The sequence below is a fragment of the Dendropsophus ebraccatus genome, chromosome 8 (genome assembly GCF_027789765.1).
Source record: "Dendropsophus ebraccatus isolate aDenEbr1 chromosome 8, aDenEbr1.pat, whole genome shotgun sequence".
In the NCBI taxonomy this organism is placed as follows: domain Eukaryota; kingdom Metazoa; phylum Chordata; class Amphibia; order Anura; family Hylidae; genus Dendropsophus; species Dendropsophus ebraccatus.
The window spans coordinates 121,071,315-121,098,089 of record NC_091461.1 but is presented as its reverse complement, the minus strand read 5'-3'; the positions used below and the strand labels follow the sequence as shown (position 1 = coordinate 121,098,089).

Below are 26,775 nucleotides of genomic sequence, written 5' to 3'. Positions count from 1 at the left end.
GGGCTGTATGCGGGGGGGCCTGGTCTGGGGGCTGTATGCGGGGGGGCCTGGTCTGGGGGCTGTATGCGGGGGGGCCTGGTCTGGGGGCTGTATGCGGGGGGGCCTGGTCTGGGGGCTGTATGCGGGGGGGCCTGGTCTGGGGGCTGTCTGCGGGGGGGGGGGGCCTGGTCTGGGGGCTGTCTGCGGGGTGGGGGCCTAGTTGGGGGCTGTCTGCGGGGTGGGGGGGCCTGGTCTGGGGACTGTATGTGGGGTTGGTGCCTAGTTGGGGGCTGTATGCGGGTTGGGGGGCCTGGTCTGGGGGCTGTATGCGGGGTGGTTCCCCCTGGTCTGGGGGCTGTATGCGGGGTGGGGGCCTAGTTGGGGGCTGTATGCGGGGTGGGGGGCCTTGTCTGGGGGCTGTATGCGGGGTGGGGGCCTAGTTGGGGGCTGTATGCGGGGTGGGGGCCTAGTTGGGGGCTGTATGCGGGGTGGGGGGGCCTGGTCTGGGAGCTGTATGCGGGGTGGGGCCTAGTTGGGGGGCTGTATGCAGGGCCATTCCCCTAGTCTGGGGGCTGTGGGCTGGGTGGGGGGGCTGTATGCGGGGTGATTCCTCTCGGTATAGGGGCTGTATACAGTGGAGCTTAGTTTTGTGAGGTGTGTTTATGTTGGATGGGAAACCCCGCCCAAGCTGGAGACAAGAGTTGGGCTGTCTCTGGAAGAAAGTGGCCATGTTTTTGCAGCGCTGGATAACCCCTTTAAGGGTACTAACACACACACACCGTATACGCAGCAGATGTGCAGCAGATTTGATGGTGCAGATTAGATGCTGTGTTGAGTTATTTAGATCTAATGTGCTGCGTATTTGCTGCGTATACGGTGTGTGTGTTTGTACCCTTAAGCTCAACTCTGAAGTTTTATGTTCTGGAAATCTCAGTGATCTGGAGAGCGTCGGGTCAGCCCCCCCCCCCCCCCCCCCACGCTGTTTTCTTTGCACGCCAAGGAAGAGTGTGGTGGGGTAAAGAAGGCCCAGCAGAAGTGCAGAGTCAGGGTTCAGGCTCCTGGGGACCCCATCAGCTTCTTTGGGTTTTAGTCTCGGCCATAGAGAGCTCTTTGTCTCCGACACATAAGAAGTGTCATCCCAGGATAAGAATGTACACGAGGCCTGTATGTGTGTGAGGAGTGTGATCGCTGGTGTTACACACGTGTGAGCGGCTCATCTGCCTGTGTGCATGGACTGGGTAACACACGCAGCTATAGAAGCATCAGCACTTCTAGATGTCATTTCCATTGACAAATAGGACAAAACATGGCTGCCCTAAACAGTGCCACATCTCTCCACAGGTTGTGTGTGGTATTACAGCTCAGCCCCATTCACTACAGCAGAGCCTGGCTGCAGTACCAGACATAACCCATAGACATGTGGTGCTGTTTTTTTTGTTTTTTTTTTTGTAGTAAACATTTAAAGGAATCTGAACTGGTTTCAGAAAGTTATCTAGATTTGCTCGCTGCGATCTCTAAGTTATAAGTCTATGGAGCTTGCGCTGCAAGAGTGAAAGAAGGCGGTAGAAGCTAGCGGTTATGTGTGCACCGCTGCCTTCTCAGAGATCATGGGGGCATTTGTATACTCAGACCTCGACCAGTCACGGTGACTAGTCAAAGTTTCTTCTAATAACATTCCTAATAACATTCTAATAACGATTTCTTCCAGAAACAGCGCCACCCTGTCTTCAGGTTGGGTGCGGTATTGCAGCTCAGTTCAATTGAAGTTGATGGAGCAGAATTGTTATACCCCACACAACCTGGGGGCAGGGGTGGCACTGTTTTTGAAAGAGATCAGGATAACCCCTTTAAGGACCTGCCCACCCAGAAGGTATATAGAGATTATTATACAGTAGTTTTGCATTTGGTTCATATCGGTTCTTTGTTGTAGACGTCTGTGCATATCAAAACAAACCGGACATGTGATTGTGGTCACGCGAGGGTCATGACACGCTCCATAGGAATGATGTAACATGTTCTCCAGTAGGATTTCTGCTTCTTACACTTAGCAGTCTGACACAGTGCTCTCTGCTGCCACCTCTGTCCATGTCAGGAACTGAATATTTGACTCTTGCTTTCTTACATAAGTTTTCCTAGAATGTAGAACAGGAAAGGGTTTCTGGTTAATAGGTGGCGTGGTGATGTCTCCTTTACTCCCTCTTGTGGCCATTCTGCAGTATTGCAGCACACTCGGTATTTGGAGATACAGGACCTTTTCATCTAACCATTTTTGAGGTATTAGAATCTTGTTGTGTTCTGGTGATGTAAGAATGAGTAATGATGATTCACTTTTCTTTATTGGGTCTGGTACTCTGTCATGTGACTCTGAAATTGACAGTTCTGATTCAGTCATTGCCTCTTTGCTATACTAAAACTTTTTTTTGTCCCCTGACAGGCAGCAATAAATGGCGTCATACCGCAAGAAAATGGAATTTTACAGAGGTACGTGCTGTGTGGTCATAGACTCATATCCCCCCCTCTGTCCATTATACATTACACGGACCCTAGTGGGCAAAGTTCAGACTGCGTTGTGCTCTTCACTTCAGCCACCTTTCCCTGAGTCCTGTATACCGCACCTGCTGCAGGAGTCCTGTATACCGCACCTGCTGCAGGAGTCCTGTATACCGCACCTGCTGCAGGAGTCCTGTATACCGCACCTGCTGCAGGAGTCCTGTATACCGCACCTGCTGCAGGAGTCCTGTATACCGCACCTGCTGCAGGAGTCCTGTATACCGCACCTGCTGCAGGAGTCCTGTATACCGCACCTGCTGCAGGAGTCCTGTATACCGCACCTGCTGCAGGAGTCCTGTATACCGCACCTGCTGCAGGAGTCCTGTATACCGCACCTGCTGCAGGAGTCCTGTATACCGCACCTGCTGCAGGAGTCCTGTATACCGCACCTGCTGCAGGAGTCCTGTATACCGCACCTGCTGCATACCATGCAGGCTGGTCATGTCTGACGCCCCCCGCCCCCTCCCTTGTTTTCAGCAGGATATTTTGTGCCCCATTTCGTTCCTCTTAGGGGAAGTCTCTTCTCTTTCTCCTCATTTCTGCACTACAGTTGTTCTCCTCTTGCAGGGTTTATTATAGCGTCATTATAGTCGGGGTCGTGTGTTCTGAATGATGGCGGGTGCAGTCATGTTATTGGAGGGACTGTTTACCATAGCCTAGGGCTATAGCTCTGTGCTGAGGTGACAACAGTAAAGATGATGTCTTTCTAGTGCTTAAACCTCATAAAACTTTTACTTTAAGGCATGGTGCGTTCACACGTTCAGGATCCGCAGTAGATTTGCAGCAGATTTGATGCTGTGTTCAGTTATTTAGATCAAATCTGCTGCGGATCTGCAGCAGAAAATCCGCGATATGGTGTGTGTAAAGCTACCCTAAAGTATGAGCAGCCGGCATCCCTGGATGGGAGACATGGCCGCTGTCCCGTCTTTCATCATCTCTTTCTCTCTCATTTCAGTGAGTACAGCTCTGAAACTATCCAGAATCCTGTTTTCGGTCCAGCCGCCATGCCCAACACCTCCGCCTCCATTGCTTCCTCCTCTTCATCCTCCGGCTCAGCCTTTCGCCCAGTAGTTCCAAGTCGACAGGTGGTGGAGCGTCTTTCCCGAATGTTGGATTTTAAAGTAGAATATAGAGAGAGGACGGCGGATGTGGTCCTCGAAGACAGCTGCACTGTGGGTAAGATGTCAGAGGGGAGGACCTCTCCTGTGTTCTCCACGTTGTGTGTGTGTGTGTGTATACATATATAGCAGGGATGGGGAACCTGCGGCAAAACTACAACTCCCATCATGCCTGGACAGCCTAAGCAAGTTGTAGTTTTGCAGCAGCTGGAGGACGGAAGGTTCCCCATCCTGCGGTAATTGATAGGACTGGACACTCACCAGTAAGTCCATGTACTCGGCTGGCCTGGCCGGGCACAAGTTGGTCCCAATAGGAAGGGAAAAAAACAAAAATAAAAACCCTTCCTGGATAACATGGAGCTGGCATTTCTTGAAAGGGATATATGGGAGCAGGTTTTTTTGTTTTTTTTAATTTTTAACAGTAATTGGCAGCCGGCAGGTTTCCTTCCTGTTTACATTGGGACATCATAAAAAAGCGCGGTGTGCGTCTGCAAGATTAAAGGGGTTTTCTTCTTTAATGTGAAATAAAACTTTCCGCTCATTTTCTTCTGACCGATACAAGTGACCTGTGTCCAATAATGGAACAAGATGCCTCTTGCCACAGAAACGTTGCCTAATTACTTTGTATGCTGTGCTGTGCACTTTGTGAATAAATGTAAACCCTTTTTTTCACCTCATCTGGAGTGGCGTCAAGCTACTTTACATATATATATATATATATATATATATATATATATATATATATATATATATATATATATATATATATATAAAATATATACATTAAAGCAGTGCTGCTTCTTCTTTTTACTATGTATCTATCTATCTATCTATATATCTATCTCCTATCTATCATCTATCTATCTATCTATCTATCTATCTCCTATCTATCTATCTATCTATCTATCTATCTATCTCCTATCTATCTATCTATCTATCTATCTATCTATCTATCTATCTATCTATCTATCTGTCTCCTATCTGTCTCTGTATATCTAATATGTATAATGCTTTTCTCTTTCATGCAGTTTCTGTATATTATAATATATATTTTCCTCTCTGTTTCCAGGGGATATAAAACAAATCCTAGAAAATGAGCTTCAAGTTCCGGCATCCAAAATGCTCTTAAAGGGCTGGAAATCTGGAGATGTGGAGGACAGTGTGAGTATGAGCTGCGTCTCCTATAGTCGTCCTTATGTTATAGTGCAGCAGCACGTGTTGAAGGGAAGGTGTCATCTAAATTTTCTGTTACTGATCATAGTCAGATACTAAACCGTGTTCTTTTATTCTAATCTGTTTCTATTTTCTCACTGTAATTATTTCATTAGTTATCCATTGTTAAGGGGGCGGTCATATTGCCTGGGCTGTTCTTAACAGCATTTAGTGACATGCTTTACAGCAAGGCTCATGCAGGGCTCCAGACTAAAAAATTTACCTAGGAGCCATTGGCTCCTAACCTGAAAAATTTAGGCGCCAAATAGAATATTTGGTCGCCAACATTTTAAAACATGTAAAATTAATGTTATGTTAAATGGGACTTACTGTGCGCAGAGGCCGCGGCAGCATCCTCCTCCTTTAGATCCTTTCTTTTCTTAGTTTGAAAACGTTCAACATGGCAACTTGCAGTGTATACATACACACACACTGAGGGAAGTGGTACTGTGCAGTGTATACATACACACACACTGAGGGAAGTGGTACTGTGCAGTGTGTATACATACACACACACTGAGGGAAGTGGTACTGTGCAGTGTGTATACATACACACACACTGAGGGAAGTGGTACTGTGCAGTGTATATACATACACACACACTGAGGGAAGTGGTACTGTGCAGTGTATATACATACACACATACTGAGGGAAGTGGTACTGTGCAGTGTATATACATACACACACACTGAGGGAAGTGGTACTGTGCAGTGTATATACATACAGACACACTGAGGGAAGTGGTACTGTGCAGTGTATATACATACAGACACACTGAGGGAAGTGGTACTGTGCAGTGTATATACATACAGACACACTGAGGGAAGTGGTACTGTGCAGTGTATATACATACAGACACTGAGGGAAGTGGTACTGTGCAGTGTATATACATACAGACACTGAGGGAAGTGGTACTGTGCAGTGTATATACATACAGACACTGAGGGAAGTGGTACTGTGCAGTGTATATACATACAGACACTGAGGGAAGTGGTACTGTGCAGTGTATATACATACAGACACTGAGGGAAGTGGTACTGTGCAGTGTATATACATACAGACACTGAGGGAAGTGGTACTGTGCAGTGTATATACATACAGACACTGAGGGAAGTGGTACTGTGCAGTGTATATACATACAGACACTGAGGGAAGTGGTACTGTGCAGTGTATATACATACAGACACTGAGGGAAGTGGTACTGTGCAGTGTATATACATACAGACACTGAGGGAAGTGGTACTGTGCAGTGTATATACATACAGACACTGAGGGAAGTGGTACTGTGCAGTGTATATACATACAGACACTGAGGGAAGTGGTACTGTGCAGTGTATATACATACAGACACTGAGGGAAGTGGTACTGTGCAGTGTATATACATACAGACACTGAGGGAAGTGGTACTGTGCAGTGTATATACATACAGACACTGAGGGAAGTGGTACTGTGCAGTGTATATACATACAGACACTGAGGGAAGTGGTACTGTGCAGTGTATATACATACAGACACTGAGGGAAGTGGTACTGTGCAGTGTATATACATACAGACACTGAGGGAAGTGGTACTGTGCAGTGTATATACATACAGACACTGAGGGAAGTGGTACTGTGCAGTGTATATACATACAGACACTGAGGGAAGTGGTACTGTGCAGTGTATATACATACAGACACTGAGGGAAGTGGTACTGTGCAGTGTATATACATACAGACACTGAGGGAAGTGGTACTGTGCAGTGTATATACATACAGACACTGAGGGAAGTGGTACTGTGCAGTGTATATACATACAGACACTGAGGGAAGTGGTACTGTGCAGTGTATATACATACAGACACTGAGGGAAGTGGTACTGTGCAGTGTATATACATACAGACACTGAGGGAAGTGGTACTGTGCAGTGTATATACATACAGACACTGAGGGAAGTGGTACTGTGCAGTGTATATACATACAGACACTGAGGGAAGTGGTACTGTGCAGTGTATATACATACAGACACTGATGATAGTGGGTTCACTGCTCTACATGTCCCCACAGCTTTTCGGGAGTCCTGAATGGCAGCTCTACATGCGGGTAGACACATCGCATTGGGATAAGCTGCTCTGAACGCTTGGAAAGCTGGATGAACACCAGTAAGGGACATATTAGACAAAGTGATTTTTTTAAAACAATGGCAAACAAGATCATTTATCGTTAACCTGAAATCGTTCACCGTCTCATTTGCAATCGTTAAAAATCGCTTCATCGCATATGACTCTTACAGTGAAGTTTAACAATGATTTTGCCGTCAGCACCAAAAGAACGATGAATGATTTCTTATTGGTCGTCTGATTGTTGCTGCATTTACACAAAATGATGATCACTTAAATTCAAACAATATAACGATAATTTGCACAATAATTGTCCCGTTTAATAGGGCCCTACGTCCTCCATTACAGCTCCCACAAGGGCTGTCATCCAGCTTTCCTAGAGCCCTGAATGACAGATAACCTATACAGGCTGCTTGCTGACTTCACCCAGCTTTTCCAGGGTCATGAGTGGCATGTAGATACAATCTACATGGGTTATGCTTCACTGAGCTACCGGAAAGCAGGGTCATCGGTCCTCCATTACAGCTCCCGCAAGGCTCTTGAAGACTGCTAGGGCTTAATGGGAGCTGTAGTTATGTAAACCCACAAGTTAGTGACGGCAACACATACGTTCAGGTTATCTGGTCGGCTGGGCAGGCAGGATTCAGGAGACGGTGCTGGTGAGAGGCGCTGGAGGAGTGTGGCGCCTCTGCGGCCGTCCGTCCAATGAATGACGGACGTGCTGGATGACGTCACTGGAGAAGCGTGTCCCCGCACACGTCATCCAGCACGTCCGTCATTCATTGGACGGACGGCCGCAGAGGCGCCACGTGCTTCTGTGCGGAAGGCGGAAGTCCTTAAAGAGACAGCCGCCGCCGGGGCCAGTCGCAAATGGCGCCCAGATTAATAAATCTGGGCGCCATTTGCAAGATGTTAGTCGCATTGGCGACCATTTTGGTCGCCATCTGGAGCCCTGCTCATGGACGTAGATGGCAATAGACAGACTCTGTCCCCTTGAGATGAATGTGAGACATTTCTTTTAATACGTTTCTTTAATCCATCTGTGTTGAAAGTACCATCGATAAATATGCTGTTCCTTTAGGTCAGGCCCTTCATCTGTTGCAAAACTACAATTCCTTTCTGGCACCAGTTGATTTGAATTCATTTTTTTTTTTTTTTTGTGAACAACCCCTTTAAGGTTGTCTAAATAAACTAGCAGCTTGGTGAGAGATCTGATTACATGCTGCCCATACAAATCTAGAGTTCAAGCGGAAGATGGGGAGTGAAGTAATAGATCTCACTCCAATGTGAGTAGAATAGGATAGAACATGTAGTGCTGGTCAGAGGGGGTCAGGGGTCATCCATTATTATCAGTCTTGCAGTTGATGGTCGGCACATGGCCGTTGTATTCTGGTTGCCTGATATCGGCCATGTATACTGATGCTATACACTTGGATACACATTGAAGTTTCTTCACCTGCCCACATGGAAGTTTAGAGGGATCTCTGTCTTCACATGACACAGTTGCTAAAGATAAAGTTAGTGGGTGGAAAGCGCATTCCCAGACCGGGGACGTCATCCTTTGTTTCCTTTCAAATCTGGAAATCCCCTTCAATTACTTGCTGGACCCGTCTGAACGCCATATGTATGAAATCCGGTCCTGTCTGTGGCCGTCACACCATACCTCCTGATCTGAGCGCCCTCATAGCTCCCATACCACTAGATTCTGATAGAGATATGCGTGTGTTTATGTACTGTGTGTGTATATGTGTATATATATATATATATATATATATATATATATATATGTATATAGGTTTTATGTGTCTGTATATCATTTGTAAATTGGAGTGGCAGTTTCCATTTCTGCAGTGTATCTGGGCTTATCACTGACCACATAATGGGGGGACTTGGTGTGTACAATGGTTAGGTAGGTGGTCTGTTTCACAGTAACCTCCACATGATGCCAGGACACAAGGTTTCCAGCAGCACATGGCCCATCACACTGCCCCCGCCATCTTGTCTTCCTCTCATAATGCATCCTGGTGCCATCTCCTCCCCATGTAAGTGACGCACCCGGCCATCCACATGATGGAGAACATGATAAATCCGGCCAGACACCTTGTTCCATTGTTCCACAAGTCATTTCTGATTCCAGCCACTTTTAAGGGAATGTGTCGTCAGAAAATCACTTACTGTATAAATGAGGTTTTTATTTTATACAGTTTTTTTAGTGACTTTTTTTTCTAATTTTCCATTTTTATATCTAGATTATAAAATAATCCTGATATCCTGCAGTTCTCATTCTCACCACTGGGGCTAAAACTAAGCTGAGACTTCCTGTTGTGTCTGTGGTGATAAGAGAAGGCTGCTGTAAAGTGATCTGTACAGCATTGCAGCGTCATGTGACACCAGTAGATAGAGGAGACAATAGCAGCTCCCTGTGAAATGATCTCTTCACAGGTCACAGAGCGCGCTCAGTAATGTCTCACATTCATCTCAAGGGGACAGAGTCTGTCTATTGTCGTCTATGTCCATGAGCCTTGCTGTAAAGCATGTCACTAAATGCTGTTAAGAACAGCTCAGGCAATATGGCCGCCCCCATAACAATGTGCAAATAGTGAAATAAATAAAAATTTAAATGAGGAAGTAGAAACAGATACATAAACTTGTTCTTTTATTTTAATCTGACTCTAATCAGTAAAATAAAATGTAATTGACACATTCTCTTTAAGTGATGGACAGCGGTCTCCATGGGGGTCTGACTGGTCAGTGACCCCGCAGCCCTGTGTGCATTAAGCTGCAATGCCCTATGTGATATGATATCTTTAGTTTTGGCTGTCCAGGCATGATGAGAATTGTAGTTTTGCAACAGCTGGAGGGCCGAAGGTTCCTCATCCTTGCCATAGAGGAAGCAGCTCTCAGGTGCGTTTTCATATTGATGCTCCTGTCTGTAGTTATTGCAGTCATTTCCTTTGCAATTGAATTGGAATAAGCTGCAGTACCAAACACAGCCACTATACCATGTATGGAGCTGTTCTTACTACACATTGAAGGGGATCTGGTGCTTGCAGCATATCAGCTGGTTGGTGGAGGGTGACATGTCACACCCCACTGATCTGATGTCAGTGTTAGTCATGGGCCATCAGAATTAAAGGCTCAAATGATCCCTTTAAGTGGGTAGTTCACAAAAAAAAACTTCTTTCAAATTAACTGGCGCCAGAGATTTGTCATTCACTTCTATTAAAGAAGTATTCCAGTACTTATCAGCTGCTGTATGTCCTGCAGGAAGTGGTGTATTCTCTCCCATCTGACACAGTGCTCCCTGCTGCCACCGCTGTCCATGTCAGGAACTGTCCACAGCAGGAGAGGTTTTCTATGGGGATTTGCTGCTGCTCTGGACAGTTCCTGACATGGACAGAGGTGGCAGCAGAGAGCACTGTGTCAGACTGGAGAGAATACACCTCTTCCTGCAGGACATACAGCAGCTGATAAGTACAGGAAGACTAGAGGTTTATTGTAGTAGAAATAAATCACAAATCTCTGGCACTTGTTGCGACCAGTTGATTTGAAAGAAATTTTTTTTAGTGAACAACCCCTTTTAAGCGTCATCAGATGACGCCGTTTCTGAGCGTGCTCCTTTCTTCGCTTCAGCGCCTTTCTTTGTCCTGATCCCCTATAAGATTTAGCTCTGAATTGGTTAATAATCCCTTCACACTATATCCCCAGTTAGTGGCACATGGGTGCGTGCGGAGGAACAGAGGCCCAGTGTGCCGGCCTATCATTTGATCGGACAGCCGGACTATTTTTGGAAGGTTTGGACTTTAAATAGCAGCGGGCGGCCGGTGAATAAAGGCGCTGTTCTCCGCTCAGATACACGCTGTTCCTGGCCGCTTCTCTCCTCAGCACTGAGCAGGTCAAATTACCAAAAGAAAGAAAAACACTCACGGGGTGGGGGGGAGGCCCCGGAATACAGAATGCCTGAGCGGCAGCCCTGACCTAGCACCAGGGGTCACGCCGAGGGTCCGTCCATGTGTGCTGGGCTTACTGCACCAACGTCCAACACACACCACATACAGCCAAAACAGAGGGAGCCAGGCTGTCCTCTATCCTGGGCGGCATGTCCGGGGGAGAACTGTTTCTTATTGAGGAGGTTGAGCTGTGTGGGGAGTCTGACAGGCAATGCTCCATGGGAAACAGATGCAGATTAGCCCCTTTTAGAAGGAAGAAAACTGTCTCTGTACTGCCACCTGTTGGAGGTAGCTGCTCTGTAGTTTAAAGGGGAACTCCAGGAGAACAAAAAATGTTTTTAAATGAGCTGGTAAATGACTTCTATGTAAAAATCTTCCATTACTTATCACCTGCTGTATGCCCTGCAGGACTTGGTGTATTCTAGCAACATGGTCACAGGTACCACTAAACCCAAAACCAGACCCCCTCCCCGCTCTATACTGAGAAGTACCGCAACACAGCTGTCTACTGCTTGGCTAATATCTATGGCCGTGTTACAATAACTTGTACCCCAAAGTTTCTATAAAACGATTAGGCTGTGTTCACACTACGATTTTGCAATCAGTTTTGCAAAAAGTGGATGAAAACAGATGTAAAAACGGATGCAACTATGTGCATCAATTTTTTTCCATTGACTTCAATTATAAAAAAAACGGATTTGTAGTTTTTTTTGCCGGACAAAAAAACGTGGTCGACCACGTTTTTTGTCTGTCAAAAAAAAGAAAAACTGATCCGCTTTGATTCGTTTTTTTTTTTTTATAGTGAAAATCAATGGAAAAACGGATGCACACAGTTGCATTCGGGGTTTTTTTCATCCATTTTTTGCAAAAAATGGATGAGGAAAACTGATGGCAAAAACGTAGTGTGAACCCAGCCTGATATGGAAAATTAGCCTATTACCACTAATTGGTTCATGGAAAAGGGCAATCGGCCAATAATGAGGGGTTTAAGTGGCCACTTGACTATTCATCTAAAAGATCAGTTAATGATCTCCGATCACAGGGATCATACGCTTTTTAAAAAAGAGCAATTCCCATGTTATAAAGGCCTTAAAGGGGTACTCTGTAAAAAAAATGTTTTTTTTAAATTAATTGGTGTCAGAAATTTATATAGATTTGTAAATTACTTAATATTTTAAAATATCCAGTCTTCCAGTACTTATCAGCTGCTGTATGTCCTGCAGGAAGTGGTGTATTCTCTCCAGTCTGACACAGTGCTCTCTGCTGCCCCCTCTGTCCATGTCAGGAACTGTCCAGAGCAGGAGAGGTTTTCTATGGGGATTTGCTGCTGCTTTGGACAGTTCCTGACATGGACAGAGGTGGCAGCAGAGAGCACTGTGTCAGACTGGAGAGAATACACCACCTCCTGCAGGACATACAGCAGCTGATAAGTACTGGAAGACTGGAGATTTTTAAATAGAAGTAATTTACAAATCTTTATAACTTTTTTTTCTAAGAGTGCCCCTTTAGTGCTTTTTTTTTTTTTTTTTCTTTAAGGCTCCGATCACAGGCTGCCTGTGCTCGGAGATCATTAACTGATCTTTTAGACGATTAATCGAGTGGCCGTTCAAACCCCTTGTTATCGGTCGATTACCTTTTTACATGCACTTCCCCGCTCTGTACTGATGATGGTGCGTTTACACATAGATTTATCTGACAGATTTTTAGCCAGGAATGAATTTGGAAAGAGGAGAAATCTCAGTCTTTCCTTTATGACCTGTTCCCTGTTTACAGTCTGTTCCTGGCTTTGGCTTCGATGATCTGTCAGATAAATCTGTCTGTGTAAAGGCACCATTAGATCCCTTTGGGTTGAGCGGTAGCTGTCACCATGTTGCTGCCCCTGGATCAGGGCTTTGCCATGGATATGTCCCATGCTAGTTCCGTACATAAACCCTATTTTAGAGTAATATTATTATTATTAATAATAATAATAATAATAATAATAATAATAATAATAATAAATATTATTATTGGTATTATTATTATTAGTAGCATTATTATCAGCAATGCAGTCTGGGTATGCTGGGAGTTGTAGTCTCACAACCAGTTGGCGCGGAATCTGTTGGCGCTATACAAATAAATATTATTATTATTATTATTATTATTATCTGTAATCAAGCTCCCTTCTCTATAAGCCTGTGTGACATCCACCATGTGTTGTATTATACTGTTACACCACATAATAACACTTATATAAAGCTATGTGACAGTCCTTATATATTGATGCGCTGTATTTGTCTTTTCAGACCGTCCTGAGAACTCTTCACCTGCCAAAACACAATAACCTGTACGTCCTGACGCCAGACTTACCGCTTCCATCTATGTCCAGCCAGTCAAGGTAACACGTCCATATCCGCTGTTTCAGCTTCTACTATGTTGGTGCACACACCCCTCTGATGGTTAGACGCTAGGAAGTCCCTTCTAGCAATGAGTTGGATATAGGGATATTTGCACAGTAACTTTGTATAGCACCATAATAAGGTAGATCAGATCAGGCGTTTGGCTCGGTTTCCCTTCGGCACAGGAGCACCAGAGGAATACTGATGTTTGAACCAATCTTGTTTGTTTGCATGGCAAACTGTGTTTGAGCTGTTCTCTTCATCTCCTCCTCCCCCCACTCTTCCGAGATGGCTTATATAAACAAGTATGCTGTCTTTGCACTCTGTAATGCCTGGAGGGTCAGTCGGGTCATCGCCAATTTGACCTCAGATTAACCGTCCCAGCATTACAGAGTGCAGACAGCCAGGTAGGGAAACTTTACATGAGTCAGAAGGGAGCGGGGGGGAGGAGGACATGGAGAGAAAAGCTCACACACAGATTTCTGTGTCTTCAGCAAAAAGCAGCAGGTCAGAACTGGGGGAAGGAGATAATATGTATGGAAGGAACTGGGAATCTTCAGGAGGAGGGATAATTCGACAATTATTTTACCTAACTGGACAACCCCTTTAAGTTATGACCTGGTTTATGGTGCTTTTTGCAAAAAAAAAAAAAGTGTCAGCTTTGAAAATCCTCTCCCATTTATATTATCTATTAATATATATATTTATTTATTATTTGCACTAGATGTGTATTCCTGCATGATGGGAGAGGCCGGCTGTAGTGAACTGAGGTTGGAAGGGGTTAATTCTCTGCATATAGAATTGCGCTACAGTTTCTACTCTTTTCCTGTGGTTCAGCTGACATTGTGATGACACCCAGGGTGCCGATGTCTGTGTGTCTGTCTGCAGATCTGTCATCATGGCTCTGATCTCTCCTGTCATCTCCTCTCAGGCGTTCTTCCTCCTCCCGTCTGTTATCGGCCCTGTCATTGCTGTTCTTGTTTCTATGTAATACACAGCATAGGATCTAAAATACTATTGTAATATATGGCGAGTGATGTAGTGTGTAATAGATTTTATATTACACACTACTTCTGTACTGTATATGCACTCCAGCTATCGTATACAGTGCTGTATTGTATATTACGCCTCACCAGCTAATCTTACCATGTTCCACTCCTGATCCACGCTCTCAAAAACTTTCGAATACCGAGCAAAGTTTGAATTTCAAGTGTTACTTCCAGGTAAATTTTCTTTGGACCCACAATTGCGGCACGGGTCACTATTCTCTATTTAATAGGCCCGTGCATTGCAGTCAATTGATGGAAGGTGTGAATGTAGCTGTAAAGCGTAACTGTCATTTCAGAGTCATTTTTCTGAAAACATTAAATATCAACAGTACAAGCGATTTTAAGAAACTCTGTAATAGGTTTTATGTACTAAAAGAGTTTAGTACTCCCCCCTCACTGCAGAAGCAGCAGGATTTCTGTCTCCATTAAGTGGCTATGGAGAGGGGAGGGGCTGAGAGGAGTGACAGAGCAAGGAGCAGTCCTGCACAGCACAACACCCTGCAATCTTCTCTCAGTAAGTTCATAGATAAGCACTGACCTTTCTGACACCTGAATTTAGCGGTTTAGGTGCCCAGACTACAAAAGGTCTACAAACAGCTGACCTTCATGTCCCCTCTTCCTGCTCCCTCATCTCCCTCAGCCCCTCCCCCCTTCATAGGCTTACAATGGAGAGAGCAGAGCCCGTCTTCACTGGCTTCTCTGTAATGAAGACGTGTTTGCCTGATAATGCACAGATAAGAAGTCGGGGGGAGGCTGGGAGATTGCTTCTTGAGTACAGAAGGAGGCTTTTTTGGCTGATGAAACCTATTACAGAGTTTCTTAAAATCGCTTGTACTGTTGATATTTAATACTACTACTAATACTACTAATACTAATACTACTAATACTACTATATTTTATACTACTGATTTCTGCAATAAAAAAAACAAACAAAAACATGACAGTTACGCTTTAAGTGTCCACTATACGATTGTCTTTTACCAGCCTGGCTGCACTGTATGTCACTGTATTTCGGATTCTGTATTAGTGCTTTCTAGGGTGGTTCTGAAGTCTCTCTCTGTATATATATATATATATATATATATATATATATATCTTTGTGTGTGTGTGTATAATAATTCAATAAAATCGCTCTCTTTTGTCAGAATTGTGAGAAGCCGAGGATTTAGAAAATCTTCTAAAACCACAAGGGGGCGCAAGAGAAAATGTATTTTGCATGAATGAGAAACTGCTCCTGATTGATTCTTTGAGCAAATTACACACAAAGCTACCTGTAATGTGATAGATACATATAGAGAGTGATAGGTGGGGGATAGATAGATAGGTAGTAGATGAGTGAGAGTGTGTGTTAGGAGATCCATCCATCCATCCTCCCTCCCCCCCCCCCTTTTTTTTAAATTAAATCTTTTATTTTTTTTACATATAAAAAAAAAAATTACAAATATCTGCAACCACAATGTGTCACAATCAGCTCGTAATACTTGGCTTATATCCCCTACCCTCCTCCGTCCTTGAAGAAAAAGAAAAAAAAAGCACCTTTACATAAATACCAACATACCGACCATAGAACAGTTATGTACTAAGTATCAGCCCTTCCAGCATATCTCGCCATTTTCTATATATTGCAGCATATTTTACACCTACAGAGCGCTTTTTCAGAGTTTTTTTCGCCAGTATTTGTTCATAGTCCCTATTTCTCTACTAAGGCCATCCATTCTTCAAAGCAGGGGCTGAATCGCTAAACCACTTTCTAGAGATCACAACTTTCACTAGCATAAATAATGTGTTCATCAAGGAGCCCTCCTCTCCTTCCCATCATTAGGATACACCCCCCCCCCCCAAAAAAAAAAAATATATAATCTCCCCAAATCCTCTCCAATGCTCAACTTAATTTCCAAATATTCCGTTACCATTGTCCATAATCTCTGCATTTTCTCACAACTCCGTAATAAGTGGTGAAAGTCTGCTTGTTCTGTAAAGCATTTTGGGCACTCTGTGGACGTGGACTCCGTAGAATTCCTGCAAGCCCTTATATACAAACTGCGCAGAGAATAATATACTGTATTTAAATTTTTTTTAGATTTTTAATTGTATTAATGTGTATGAGGCATCTTGTGAGGAAGTTTTTATACTAAGAATATTTGACTAGTTATCTCCCAAAATTGCATATATGTAATGAATTATTTTCTGTTCCCCAACCTTCCAGATATCCTTGCTTAGTGTATGAGAAAATGCATCTTTCACCGGGGCATACCAATGCAATGGGGCAACACATGTGCTTCTGTTACCCCAAAACAATTCTTACATTCTACAAATGAGAGAAGTTCCTTAAGTATTTGTGAAATTGACTTTACACCTTTTTGTATCCAAAACTGAGTTATCTATTTTCATAAATTCGCTCACTTTTATTCCACATAGGAGGGAATTCAAATCCTCCTTTTATTCTACATAATTTTTTTTTTTTTTCTTTTAAATTAAAAATTTTTATTCAATTTTCACAATTTACAGTAAAAGGAAACAAAGAACATCTGGCATCCTTACGGGCGCCAAGGCACTCATACAACTGAAACCAGCAGAAATGCAAACAAATATAGGCCCATGACCGGGAAAACGGGCCGAACAAAACAAACCACGGCTCCCATACAAAACAAGCTTTACCATCAGTAAAGGTAGGGAGTGACCAGGGGGGAGGATGAAGAGAGGAGAAAGAGGTGGGGAAGAAGGGAAGGGAGTAGAGAGAGTACAGGGAAGGGGGGAAGTGGGGGAATAGATAGCTCCTCACTGAGCCAGTAAAGATCTATATTCAGCGTTGTCTGTGAACTGATCCCAGTAAAACCATGTCCGATAGAATCGGGAATTCCGATCGTGCAGCTGGGCAGTGAGGTTCTCCATGCATTTGATCTCTTCTACTTTCCGGAGCTACATGGAGAGACTGGGTGGGTTGGGTTGGCGCCACAGGGCGGGAATACAGGCCCGGGCAGCGTTGATCACGTGTCGGAGAACTGAGAGACGGTAGCTCCTGGGTGGAATGTCGGACAGTTGCAGGAGGAATAGCGCAGGAGAGAAAGGGAGCTGGCGGTCAGTGAAGGTGGAGGTAATACGCTACACTTCCCTCCAGAAGGGAGTTAATTTGGGACAGCGCCAAAAAATATGTAAAAGGGATCCTTCTCCGCCGCAATTCCTCCAACATTGTGGGGACACTTCAGGAAAAATCCGATGCATGCGGGTAGGAACCCGGTACCACCGAGAGAATAGCTTATACCCAGCTTCCTGAAGACGAGAGGCGATCGAAGAGGAGTGAGTGCATGTAAACACGCGGTCCACTTCCGCCGCAGAGAAAGAGGTATTCAAGTCCTCTTCCCAGGCAGTAAGGAAGGAAGGGGGAGGCTGTTCCGGGGGGGGGGAACCCAACATGGCATACAGTAGAGAAAGAGTGTGTTTATGGTGGCCAGAGCTCAGGCAAAGAGATTCGAATTGGGTAAGCGCCCGGGCAAAACAGGTCGGAGGGTAAGCATATAGTGGTGAAACTGCAGAGACCTCCAGAACGCCAGGGGGGGCGGGGTCCGATTATCATTAAGGTCCGTAAGAGATGGCCGAGCCTCGCAAAAAGTCACCTGTTCTGAACCACGTGCGGAAAACGGGGTCTTCCATCCCCGGAAGGAAGGCCGGATTGCCCAGTATGGGAAACAGGGGGGACGGCTTTGGGGGCAGAAAGCCAGAGGAAAGATGTTTATGGCAGACACGGAGCGTCGGGGCAATGGTAGGGTGAAAATTTACGAGACGGGCTGAAGCCGGCAGCCATGGTGCCGCTATCAGGGGCAGCTGCGAGAGCGCCACTTCTAGGTTTACCCACAACTTTGTGGAGGCCAGTCCAGGACCCTAGACAAGTGGGCTGCCACGTAATATTGGTGAAGGTTAGGGAGGCCTAAGCCCCCTTGTGACTTGTGTCGGCACAAGATATCTTTCCTTAGCCGGGGTTGCTTATGCGCCCATATAAATTTAGTGAGGAGCGAGGTGAGCTGCCTAAAGTATGACATGGGTACCGCAACTGGAAGGGCCTGGAAGAGGTGCAGCAGGCGAGGCAAGATATTCATTTTAAAGATTGAGCATCGGCCAAACCAAGAAAAGGTGCCCTTGTGCCACCGAAGCAGATCTTTCTCGACTGTCTTAAGCATAGGCGGGAAATTGGCTTTAAATATATCCAAGGCGGATGGTGTAAGCTTGACCCCCAAATATTGAAGAGAAGAACGAGACCAGCGAAAAGGGAAAGATGTCTCGAGAGAGGCCACTATAGAAGGAGAGAGAGATGTCTCGGACTTTTGAAGGTTAATTTTATAATTAGAGAGCGCCTGGTAGCGTGATAGTTCCGAGAGGAGATTGGGGAGAGAGACAGTGGGTTGGGTAAGAAAGAATATAAGGTCATCCGCGTACGCGGCAACCCTGTGTTCCACTGACCCCACTCGGACCCCGGAGATGTTCGGGCTTTTCATCACGTGCCGGAGTAAGGGTTCCAGCGTTAGGATGAAGATAAGAGGGGAAAGAGGACAGCCCTAACGCGTTCCATTGGAAATAGGGAATGTTGCAGAGAGAAGGCCATTGACCGAGACCTGGGCCGAGGGGTGGGAATATAAAGAGCCAATCCACTCCAGCATACGCGGGCCAAGACCGATATGTCTGAGAGTGGCAAAGAGGAAATGCCAACCTACTCGGTCAAAGGCCTTCTCTCTGCGTACGTGGACAGGAACATAGTGGGGAGACCCGAGGAACGGGCATAATGAGCTATATTAATGGCTCTGATGATATTGTCCCGAGCCTCCTGCAGGGGCATGAATCCCACCTGGTCCGGGTGTATAATGGTTTTCAAAAGGGGGGTGAGACGAGCCGCTAAGATTTTGGAGAAGAGTTTAAGGTCAAGGTTCAGGAGGGAGATGGGGCGATAATTTTGACGTTGTGAGGGGTCTTTACCGTCTTTAGGGATGACCGATATATGGGCACGTAGGGTGTCGGCAGGGAGGGTGGAGCCAGTGGAAACAGAATTGAAGGTGGAAAGAAAGTGGTCTCGGAGTAGGGGGTGAAAGTCTTGTAGTAAGGCAGAGTGAACCCGTCTGGCCCAGAGGCCTTACCCGAAGGGGACGTCTTGAGCGCCCATTCCCATTCAGTAGTCGTAATGGGGGCTTCAAGCTTCGACACACTCTCCTCAGGCAAGACCGGAAGGCCAGAGTCTGTGAGATAGGAGGCAACAGCGGAGGGGAGGGATGTCGGAAGTATCGAGGAGGCAGGCGGTAGATCATAGAGATTGACATAATAATCCCAGAAGGAGTCAGCAATTTGAGAGCTGAGAGTCAGTTTGGAGCCTGAGGGCGATGTGACGTGGGAATGAACGAACAAGCTCTTTGCAGACGCAGGGCTCGAGCTAGGGTCTTGCCCGGCTTATTGCCGAACTCCTAGTAATGACGGCGACATCTACATATTTTCTTTATACCAAACTTTAATGTATAACTCCACTTTGTGATATGATCGTGCAACCACCACAGTTTGCTTCTACCCCCTCTATGGCATCAGTAACTTTACCTTTGCCGTGGTACATTATGAATCTTTATGTTGGGACTGACTGCCCTCTCTTTACATCCTGTGCTTTCATTGACAAAAATTATTTCTGAAAATCTGGAATCGCCGCACCCCCTTCCCACGCTAGCTGGGTCCAGGCATCATATCTCCTTCCCCCCATACAAAGTGATTCAATAAAACTGCCATTTTATTAAACCAAGAATTGGAAATCCAAACTGGGGCAGAATCCTCCCTCCCTTCAATACGGTGCCGTCATCCTGTCCCTTTAGCAGAAAAGCCCCCTCTTCGCTTTATGGTCCACAGTTGGCACAGTTGTTTTTTTTGGCTTGTACTCACCCTTTTTCTTCCTCCAAACACGGTGAGTGGAGATGATACCAAAAAGTTCTATTTGTTCTTATATGACCACATGTCCTTCTCCCATGTCTCCTCTGGATCAGCCAGATGGTCATTGGTGATGTCACCCGGGCCTGGACATGTGCTGGTGTGAGCAGAGGGACCTTGTGTGCCCTGCAGGTTCATGATCCATGACGGCATAGTGTGTTACTAATGGTAATCTTTGGGACTGTGGCCCCAGCTCTCTTCAGGTCAGTGACCAGGTCCTCCTGTGTGGTTCTGGGCTGATTCCTGCCCTTTTTCAGAATCATCCTTACCCCATGAGGCGACATCTTCCATGGAGGCCTAGATCGAGGAAGATTGACAGTCATCCTGTGTTTTTCTTCCATTTTCTAATAATTGCAACAAGAGTTGTTGCCTTCCCACCAAGCTACCTTTTGTCCTGTAGCCCATCCCAGCCTTGTGCAGGTCTACAGTTTTGTCCCTGATGTCCTTAGACAGCTTTCTGGTTTTGGCCATGATGGAGAGGTTGGAGTGTGAGTGTGTGGACAGGTGATTATTATACAGGTAACAAGATGACACAGGTGCAGGCAATCCAGGTAATGAGGGCAGAGGAGGAGCTTCTTATAGAGGAACTAACAGCTCTTTGATCACCAACCGACCAGCAGGAATTCTGCTTCTCAATCAGCAGTGTATCAATTACTTATTCCCCCCTGCCCCCCCCCTCTGTATATGGGGCCATATGGTGAGATAGCCGTATCCATTGTCGGTGGATTCCCACTGAATTGTTGCAGTATAATGTGAGTTGTGGTCTCCGTCCCATTCCATCATTGGGATTAGTGCCCCGTGTTTGCTTTCCGTCTGTAAGTCGGGGCTGGCGTGCTTCCGTGCTGCACAGGCTTGGGAGATTTGCATACGTTCCAGGTTTTTAAGTGGCGTCTGTTTGCAGCAAATGTGAAATCTCGGGCAGCATTATCTCCAACAAACATTCCATCTCCATACTGATTTCTTATTTTGTGTTAATGTAAATAAGCTGTAATTACTGTAAATGTGATCGGTAGCTGACATGAGCCGCTATAAATCTGCAAGCTTACAAGCCGACGCTTTAATTGACAGGTTTGGCAGTGTTTAATTTTAAATCCCAACAGAACGTCTACGAGAAAATAAAAAGCGAGTAATTGTGCGCCTTGTTGCAGATGAGGCAGGAGGCGCCTCCAAAAAAATCTTCGGATTTACAGTGTACAAAGCCAATTTTTTTTAAACCTGAAATCCCTTAAAAGGTTAAAGGGGTAGTTCAGCAAAAATATTTTCCCTTCAAATCAACTGGTGCAAGAGATTTGTAATTTACTTCTATTAAAAAATCTCCAGTCTTCCAGTACTTATCGGCTGCTGTATGTCCTGCAGGAAGTGGTGCATTCTCTCCAGTCTGACACAGTGCTCTCTGCTGCCACCTCTGTCCATGTCAGGAACTGTCCAGAGCAGGAGAGGTTTTCTATGGGGATTTTCTGCTGCTCTGGACAGTTCCTGACATGGACAGAGGTGGCAGCAGAGAGCACTGTGTCAGACTGGAGAGAATGCATCACTTCCTGCAGGACATACAGCAGCTGATACGTACTGGAAGACTGGAGATTTTTTAATAGAAATAAAGTACAACTCTCAGGCACCAGCTAATTTGAGGGGGAAAAAATGTTGCTGAACTACACCTTTGAAGGGAAAAGTCCTTAAGTTTAATTATGTTTTAATATAGGGTAATAGAAGGTTGCAACATGGCACACTTACCAGGTAGCATAGAAGCATTAGGGTATTGCAAAGTGAGGAATTTCAGGATGAATCCGCACTGTATTTTACATGTATTCTGTTTGAAATCCCTTAGAATTTATTGCGGTTTGGCATTTCCGCATTTCACCACTCGAATTCCGCACAAATTCTGCACCAACTTAAGAAGAGGAAATATTCCTCTTCAATTCCTCAGTGTGGACATCCCCATATTTTTAGCATTTGTGTCAACTTTATTCCTTTTTTTTTTTTCATATAGCTCTCCTAATACAGCCTATATTTCCCATGATGCCCCTGGATTTGCATATCGTCTCTCCACTGCACTTCCTTGTAATATCTGTAATATAAGTGTAGAGGACAGATTGGTGATTTAGATCTTCTGTTCCCTACCTTACATTGTGGGGTCTCAGTGCACTCCTATGTGATGCAGCTTCTCTGTGCCTGCACTTCTATGTGTAGTGCAGCATCTCTGTGCCTGCACTCCTATGTGGAGCAGCTTCTCTGTGCCTGCACTCCTATGTGATGCAGCTTCTCTGTGCCTGCACTCCTATGTGGAGCAGCTTCTCTGTGCCTGCACTCCTATGTGATGCAGCTTCTCTGTGCCTGCACTCCTATGTGGAGCAGCTTCTCTGTGCCTGCACTCCTATGTGGAGCAGCTTCTCTGTGCCTGCACTAAACCGTGTTTGGGCAGGATTCAAAAGAGTGGCACACCATGTTTTTCGATCCTGCACAAAAAAAAAGTATACATCCAGGAAATGGACAGAATGTATTTGGTATGACTACTTTCTGCCCATTCAAGTCAATGGGCCCTTAGCAACACATTGCACTAAGCATCCATGTCCATTTCCATAGGCTTCTGGCATGGGGCAAAAAACGAAGTGTGAACCTGGACAAAGCTTGTACTAAGGGTTTGACAGTGTTAGTAAATTGTGGAGGAAGAGAACAAACCGTTCTTGGTTCTGCGGGGTACAGATAGATGAGGAAACACTCATTGCCTTATGGAGCCCATTGCTGTGCTAATCAACGGCAAGAAAAAGTCCTGTGCCCCCATAATCTTGGTTTTTCTGAACCTGCTTATTTATATGTTGAACCTTAAGAAGAAGAAAGTCATGGCTCTACTGGAGATGGGGAGATTTGGTTCATAGGAAAACATTGACTTTCCATATTTTTTATTTGATAAGATGCACTTCTATCCCGCAGATGGGGTGGCTGGACAGTGTCAGACCACCCTGACTGCCCCCTAGTGGTCCGCAATGCACTGATTTACTGCTGTGCCTGACGTCTGGGTGAACAGTGCTGTGACTGATCGCTGCACAGTCCTCTCTTTTGTCCGATCAGTGAGATCAGTGCCGGACAGGAGAGGAATCTGGATGGGATGTGCATGGAAAAGCCCCTGAGAACCCAGAACGGAGCTGAAGCAGGATCTTCAGTGATGTCACATGACTGTAAAAAATGTGCACTACCAATACTGTAGCTAGACACAATCTGTATTAAAATGTGTGTGTGTCTGTATGTAGCAGAGCTGTTTGTGTGTGTATGACGTAGCAGACGTGTGTGTATGTATATTGATGCAGCACCGTATGTGACTGTATGTTTTTGTAGCAGAGCTGTGTGTGTATGACGTAGCAGAGCTGTGTATGGTGATGTAGCAGACGTGTGTATGTATATTGATGCAGCACTGTATGTGACTGTGAGTATGTTTTTGTAGCAGAGCTGTGTGCGTGTATATGAGGCAGCAGAGCTGTGTGTGTATTTTGCTTGCTGCAGAGCTGCGTATGTGTGGGTATAATGTACTGTCATGTTGAGTATTAAAGTGGCCCATTCATTTCAATGAAGTTTGACCCCTTCACTGCCTAAATTAGCATAAAATATAATTTTTGCCTTTTTTCGATTGTCTAAACCAGGGGGCGCGTCTTCTAGTCAGTCAGTCTTATAAACTGAAGAATACAGTATATGGTTTATGCCGCAGTTATGTATTGCTCTGTAATAAGAGTGTATGCCCATGTCATTACGGTAGATTAACACAACTAGTTTGGACTCCTCCCTGTCCTTTGGGTGCTGACATTGTGATGTGTGTTATAACACTTCTTGGTGGATTTGTGTGGTCCGGGACCCTGCGGAGATGCTGCTTGTACGTGTTTAGCTAATTAGATATAGTAATTATGTGAGTGTTAGCTGTGTGTCTGGGATGGAACGGCTCGGAGGACACCTTTCTGTGTGTTTGGTCAGTACAGTAGCAGCTCCTGTGCCGGGGTGGAGGTGTGCCCGGGCTTGTCGGAGCGGCACTGCTGGGTCTCCCAGAAGGATGAGCGCTCTAGTGGAGCACGCTGCTACTTGTCTGCTCTGACTCTGTCTCTATTTCTATTCCCCCAGCTCCCAACAGGAGTCATTAAACCAGAACTATATGCTGATCATCACTCACCGCGAGGTCAAGAGGGATTACAACCTGCAATTCTCTGGGAACTGCACCATACAGGAGGTGAGAGAGGTGTAGCCAGGACACCCGCTTTAACAGTAATAACCTTTCCTGTAAAATTATTAAGTGTTCCTGCAAAATGACAAAGACCTGTCACATGTAGTGGTGTTCCATGAAGGCGCCTTCACTCGCACGGCTTCTCATGAATCGATAAGCGAGGAGCCATGCTGCTGAATGGATTAACAGGCTTCTATGTAGTTTTGTATCAATAGATCGAAAGATGGAATATTTCTAGTGTTCTGTCCTTGGTAGATGTATCAGTGGGTCACAGCTGGGGGAAAATCAGCAGATTACAGCATCCTGATGGATCCTAATGGGGATGTAAACTTTTTTTTTCCTATGGTGCCCTGTTTCGGCCATCACTACAAGGGGGAGCTCAGTATTCATTAGGGGCTGTGCGTAAAGCACTGGGTAGGTGGTCTTTTCTGTGCATGGAGGGGTTAATCTTCACCCCTAGATGGTAAAACTAATACATTAATAAAACTGGTAATAAAATGTCACAGCAGAGCACCATAGTACAGATACCATGTACCTCATTCTAACATCCCCTATCCGGATCTATCAGCTGGTTAGTATGACCTTTAAGTGCTATAAAGGGAATCTTTTACTAGGTTTATGCTGCATAATTGATAGCGGCGTAAACTAGTGACAGAAATGATGAACAGATCAGTGTTTTGCTTACATCTTTCTGTTCAGCTGTTCTCCTAACATGCAGGAGAATAGACTTTATGCAGTACCACACCACTTTATGCCATACCACACCACTACCTTCACCCTTTAGCTGCTGATTGACAATTGTCGTCTGCCTATATACAATATAGATAGGCAACTGTAATCAGTGGCTGGTGGGTGGAGTATGCTGGTGCTCATGACTATCTGGGACTACTGAGCACATGCTCCTAATGGGGAGGACTACTTATTGTCCATGTTATTCAGGAGGATATCTCAGGATCAGCTGCACAGGACAATGTAAGTGATACATCATTCTGTTCAGCTTCTCTGTTACTAGTTTATGCCACCCTGAGATAGGACGCCATAAACCTACTGACAGATCCATGTTGTTTCCAAGATCTCTCTAACAAATACTGACACCCCTACCCCTGCCGCAGGGGTGCCCAAATTTAGATTAGCTGTTAAACCAATAGCATATACATAAAAAAATGCTATGTAAGGGATCAATGGATGGAGAGATAATTGAACCTGAAAGAAAGAGAAGGGTTCACAAGTTATAAAGTGTTTACTACAGAAAACCAAGTGACAAGAGCCGCAGAGAAGAGTGGGATGAAAGTGATCAAGTATCCCCACGCCTTGGCCAAGCAGATGATGGTGGGATCTCCGTCTGGTGCTGATGTTAGGAATCATATAAAGAGGAATATCCTGTTGCGCCATTTATGATCTGCGGCTGCACATAATGGGTCGGGGTGATGGCGATCATTACCTCAGCAGTCAGTGCACAGGGGATATGGACATTTTGGACGCTTCTCTTTCCATTGATGGTAATTAAGTTTGCTGATGAAAAATCTTTATAACTCACAAAGAGCGGATCTGTCACAGCTTTTCAAAAACGTGATACGTGATTATATATATATATATATAAACATTATGGAATCATTGAAAACAATTCAGATGTGAAATGATGAAGCCTGGAATCTTTGCAGCTCAGACTGCACTAATGAGATATATATTATTTGTTTTTCACCTCTACTTGATTTTACTGTAATGAATGCTAGAAATGGCCTCTGTGCAATGCTCTGCAGCAAGAAGCGGCCACCTGCTGGTTGTATGGGGTATATACACCACACTCTCCTGGGGGTAAGGCCGTGTATGCAGAACAAAATAGAATGGTACCGGCTTTGCTGGTCGCTTCACTTCAGAGCAAAGTTAAAGAAATGTCCAGGTGCACAAAGTTGCAGGAGTGCGCACCATCTTATAAAATGGGATAGAAACCTGAGATTTTGTTTCTTTTATGTGAGAAAATATATGACCATATTGTGCTTGTATTATTCATCCCCACAGTGACCCTTCCAGTCTTTTCTAACTGATGCTCCGGTAGTCTGCTGTGGATTTGTGTGATCCCTTTAAATGAACACGTAGCCTTCGTGTTATACTTGCTTTCATCCTACCTCTGTATATAGGGCAGCCCAAGGGGACACAACTGACCCCCCCCCCCCCCCCCCCCCCCCCCCAATATCTGCTTTTATTGTTACATTACTGCTCACATACATAGTGATCTGACATGGTTGCCATATGGCGCAGTTGCACTGGGTCACATAAACACTGAGCAGCAC

The 26,775-nt window shown here is 45.1% G+C and overlaps 1 protein-coding gene across 1 annotated transcript in view; it reads left to right on the top strand.

Moving 5' to 3' along the window:
- The window catches only part of FAF1 (Fas associated factor 1), a 182,297-nt gene that overhangs the window by 21,772 nt on the left and 133,750 nt on the right, over positions 1-26,775 (top strand). The window contains exons 3-7 of the mRNA XM_069981585.1: positions 2,414-2,460; positions 3,485-3,705; positions 4,717-4,808; positions 13,193-13,284; positions 24,385-24,490. Of these exons, the coding sequence (XP_069837686.1) occupies positions 2,414-2,460; positions 3,485-3,705; positions 4,717-4,808; positions 13,193-13,284; positions 24,385-24,490 (558 nt within the window). The remainder of the gene's footprint in view (positions 1-2,413; positions 2,461-3,484; positions 3,706-4,716; positions 4,809-13,192; positions 13,285-24,384; positions 24,491-26,775) is intronic.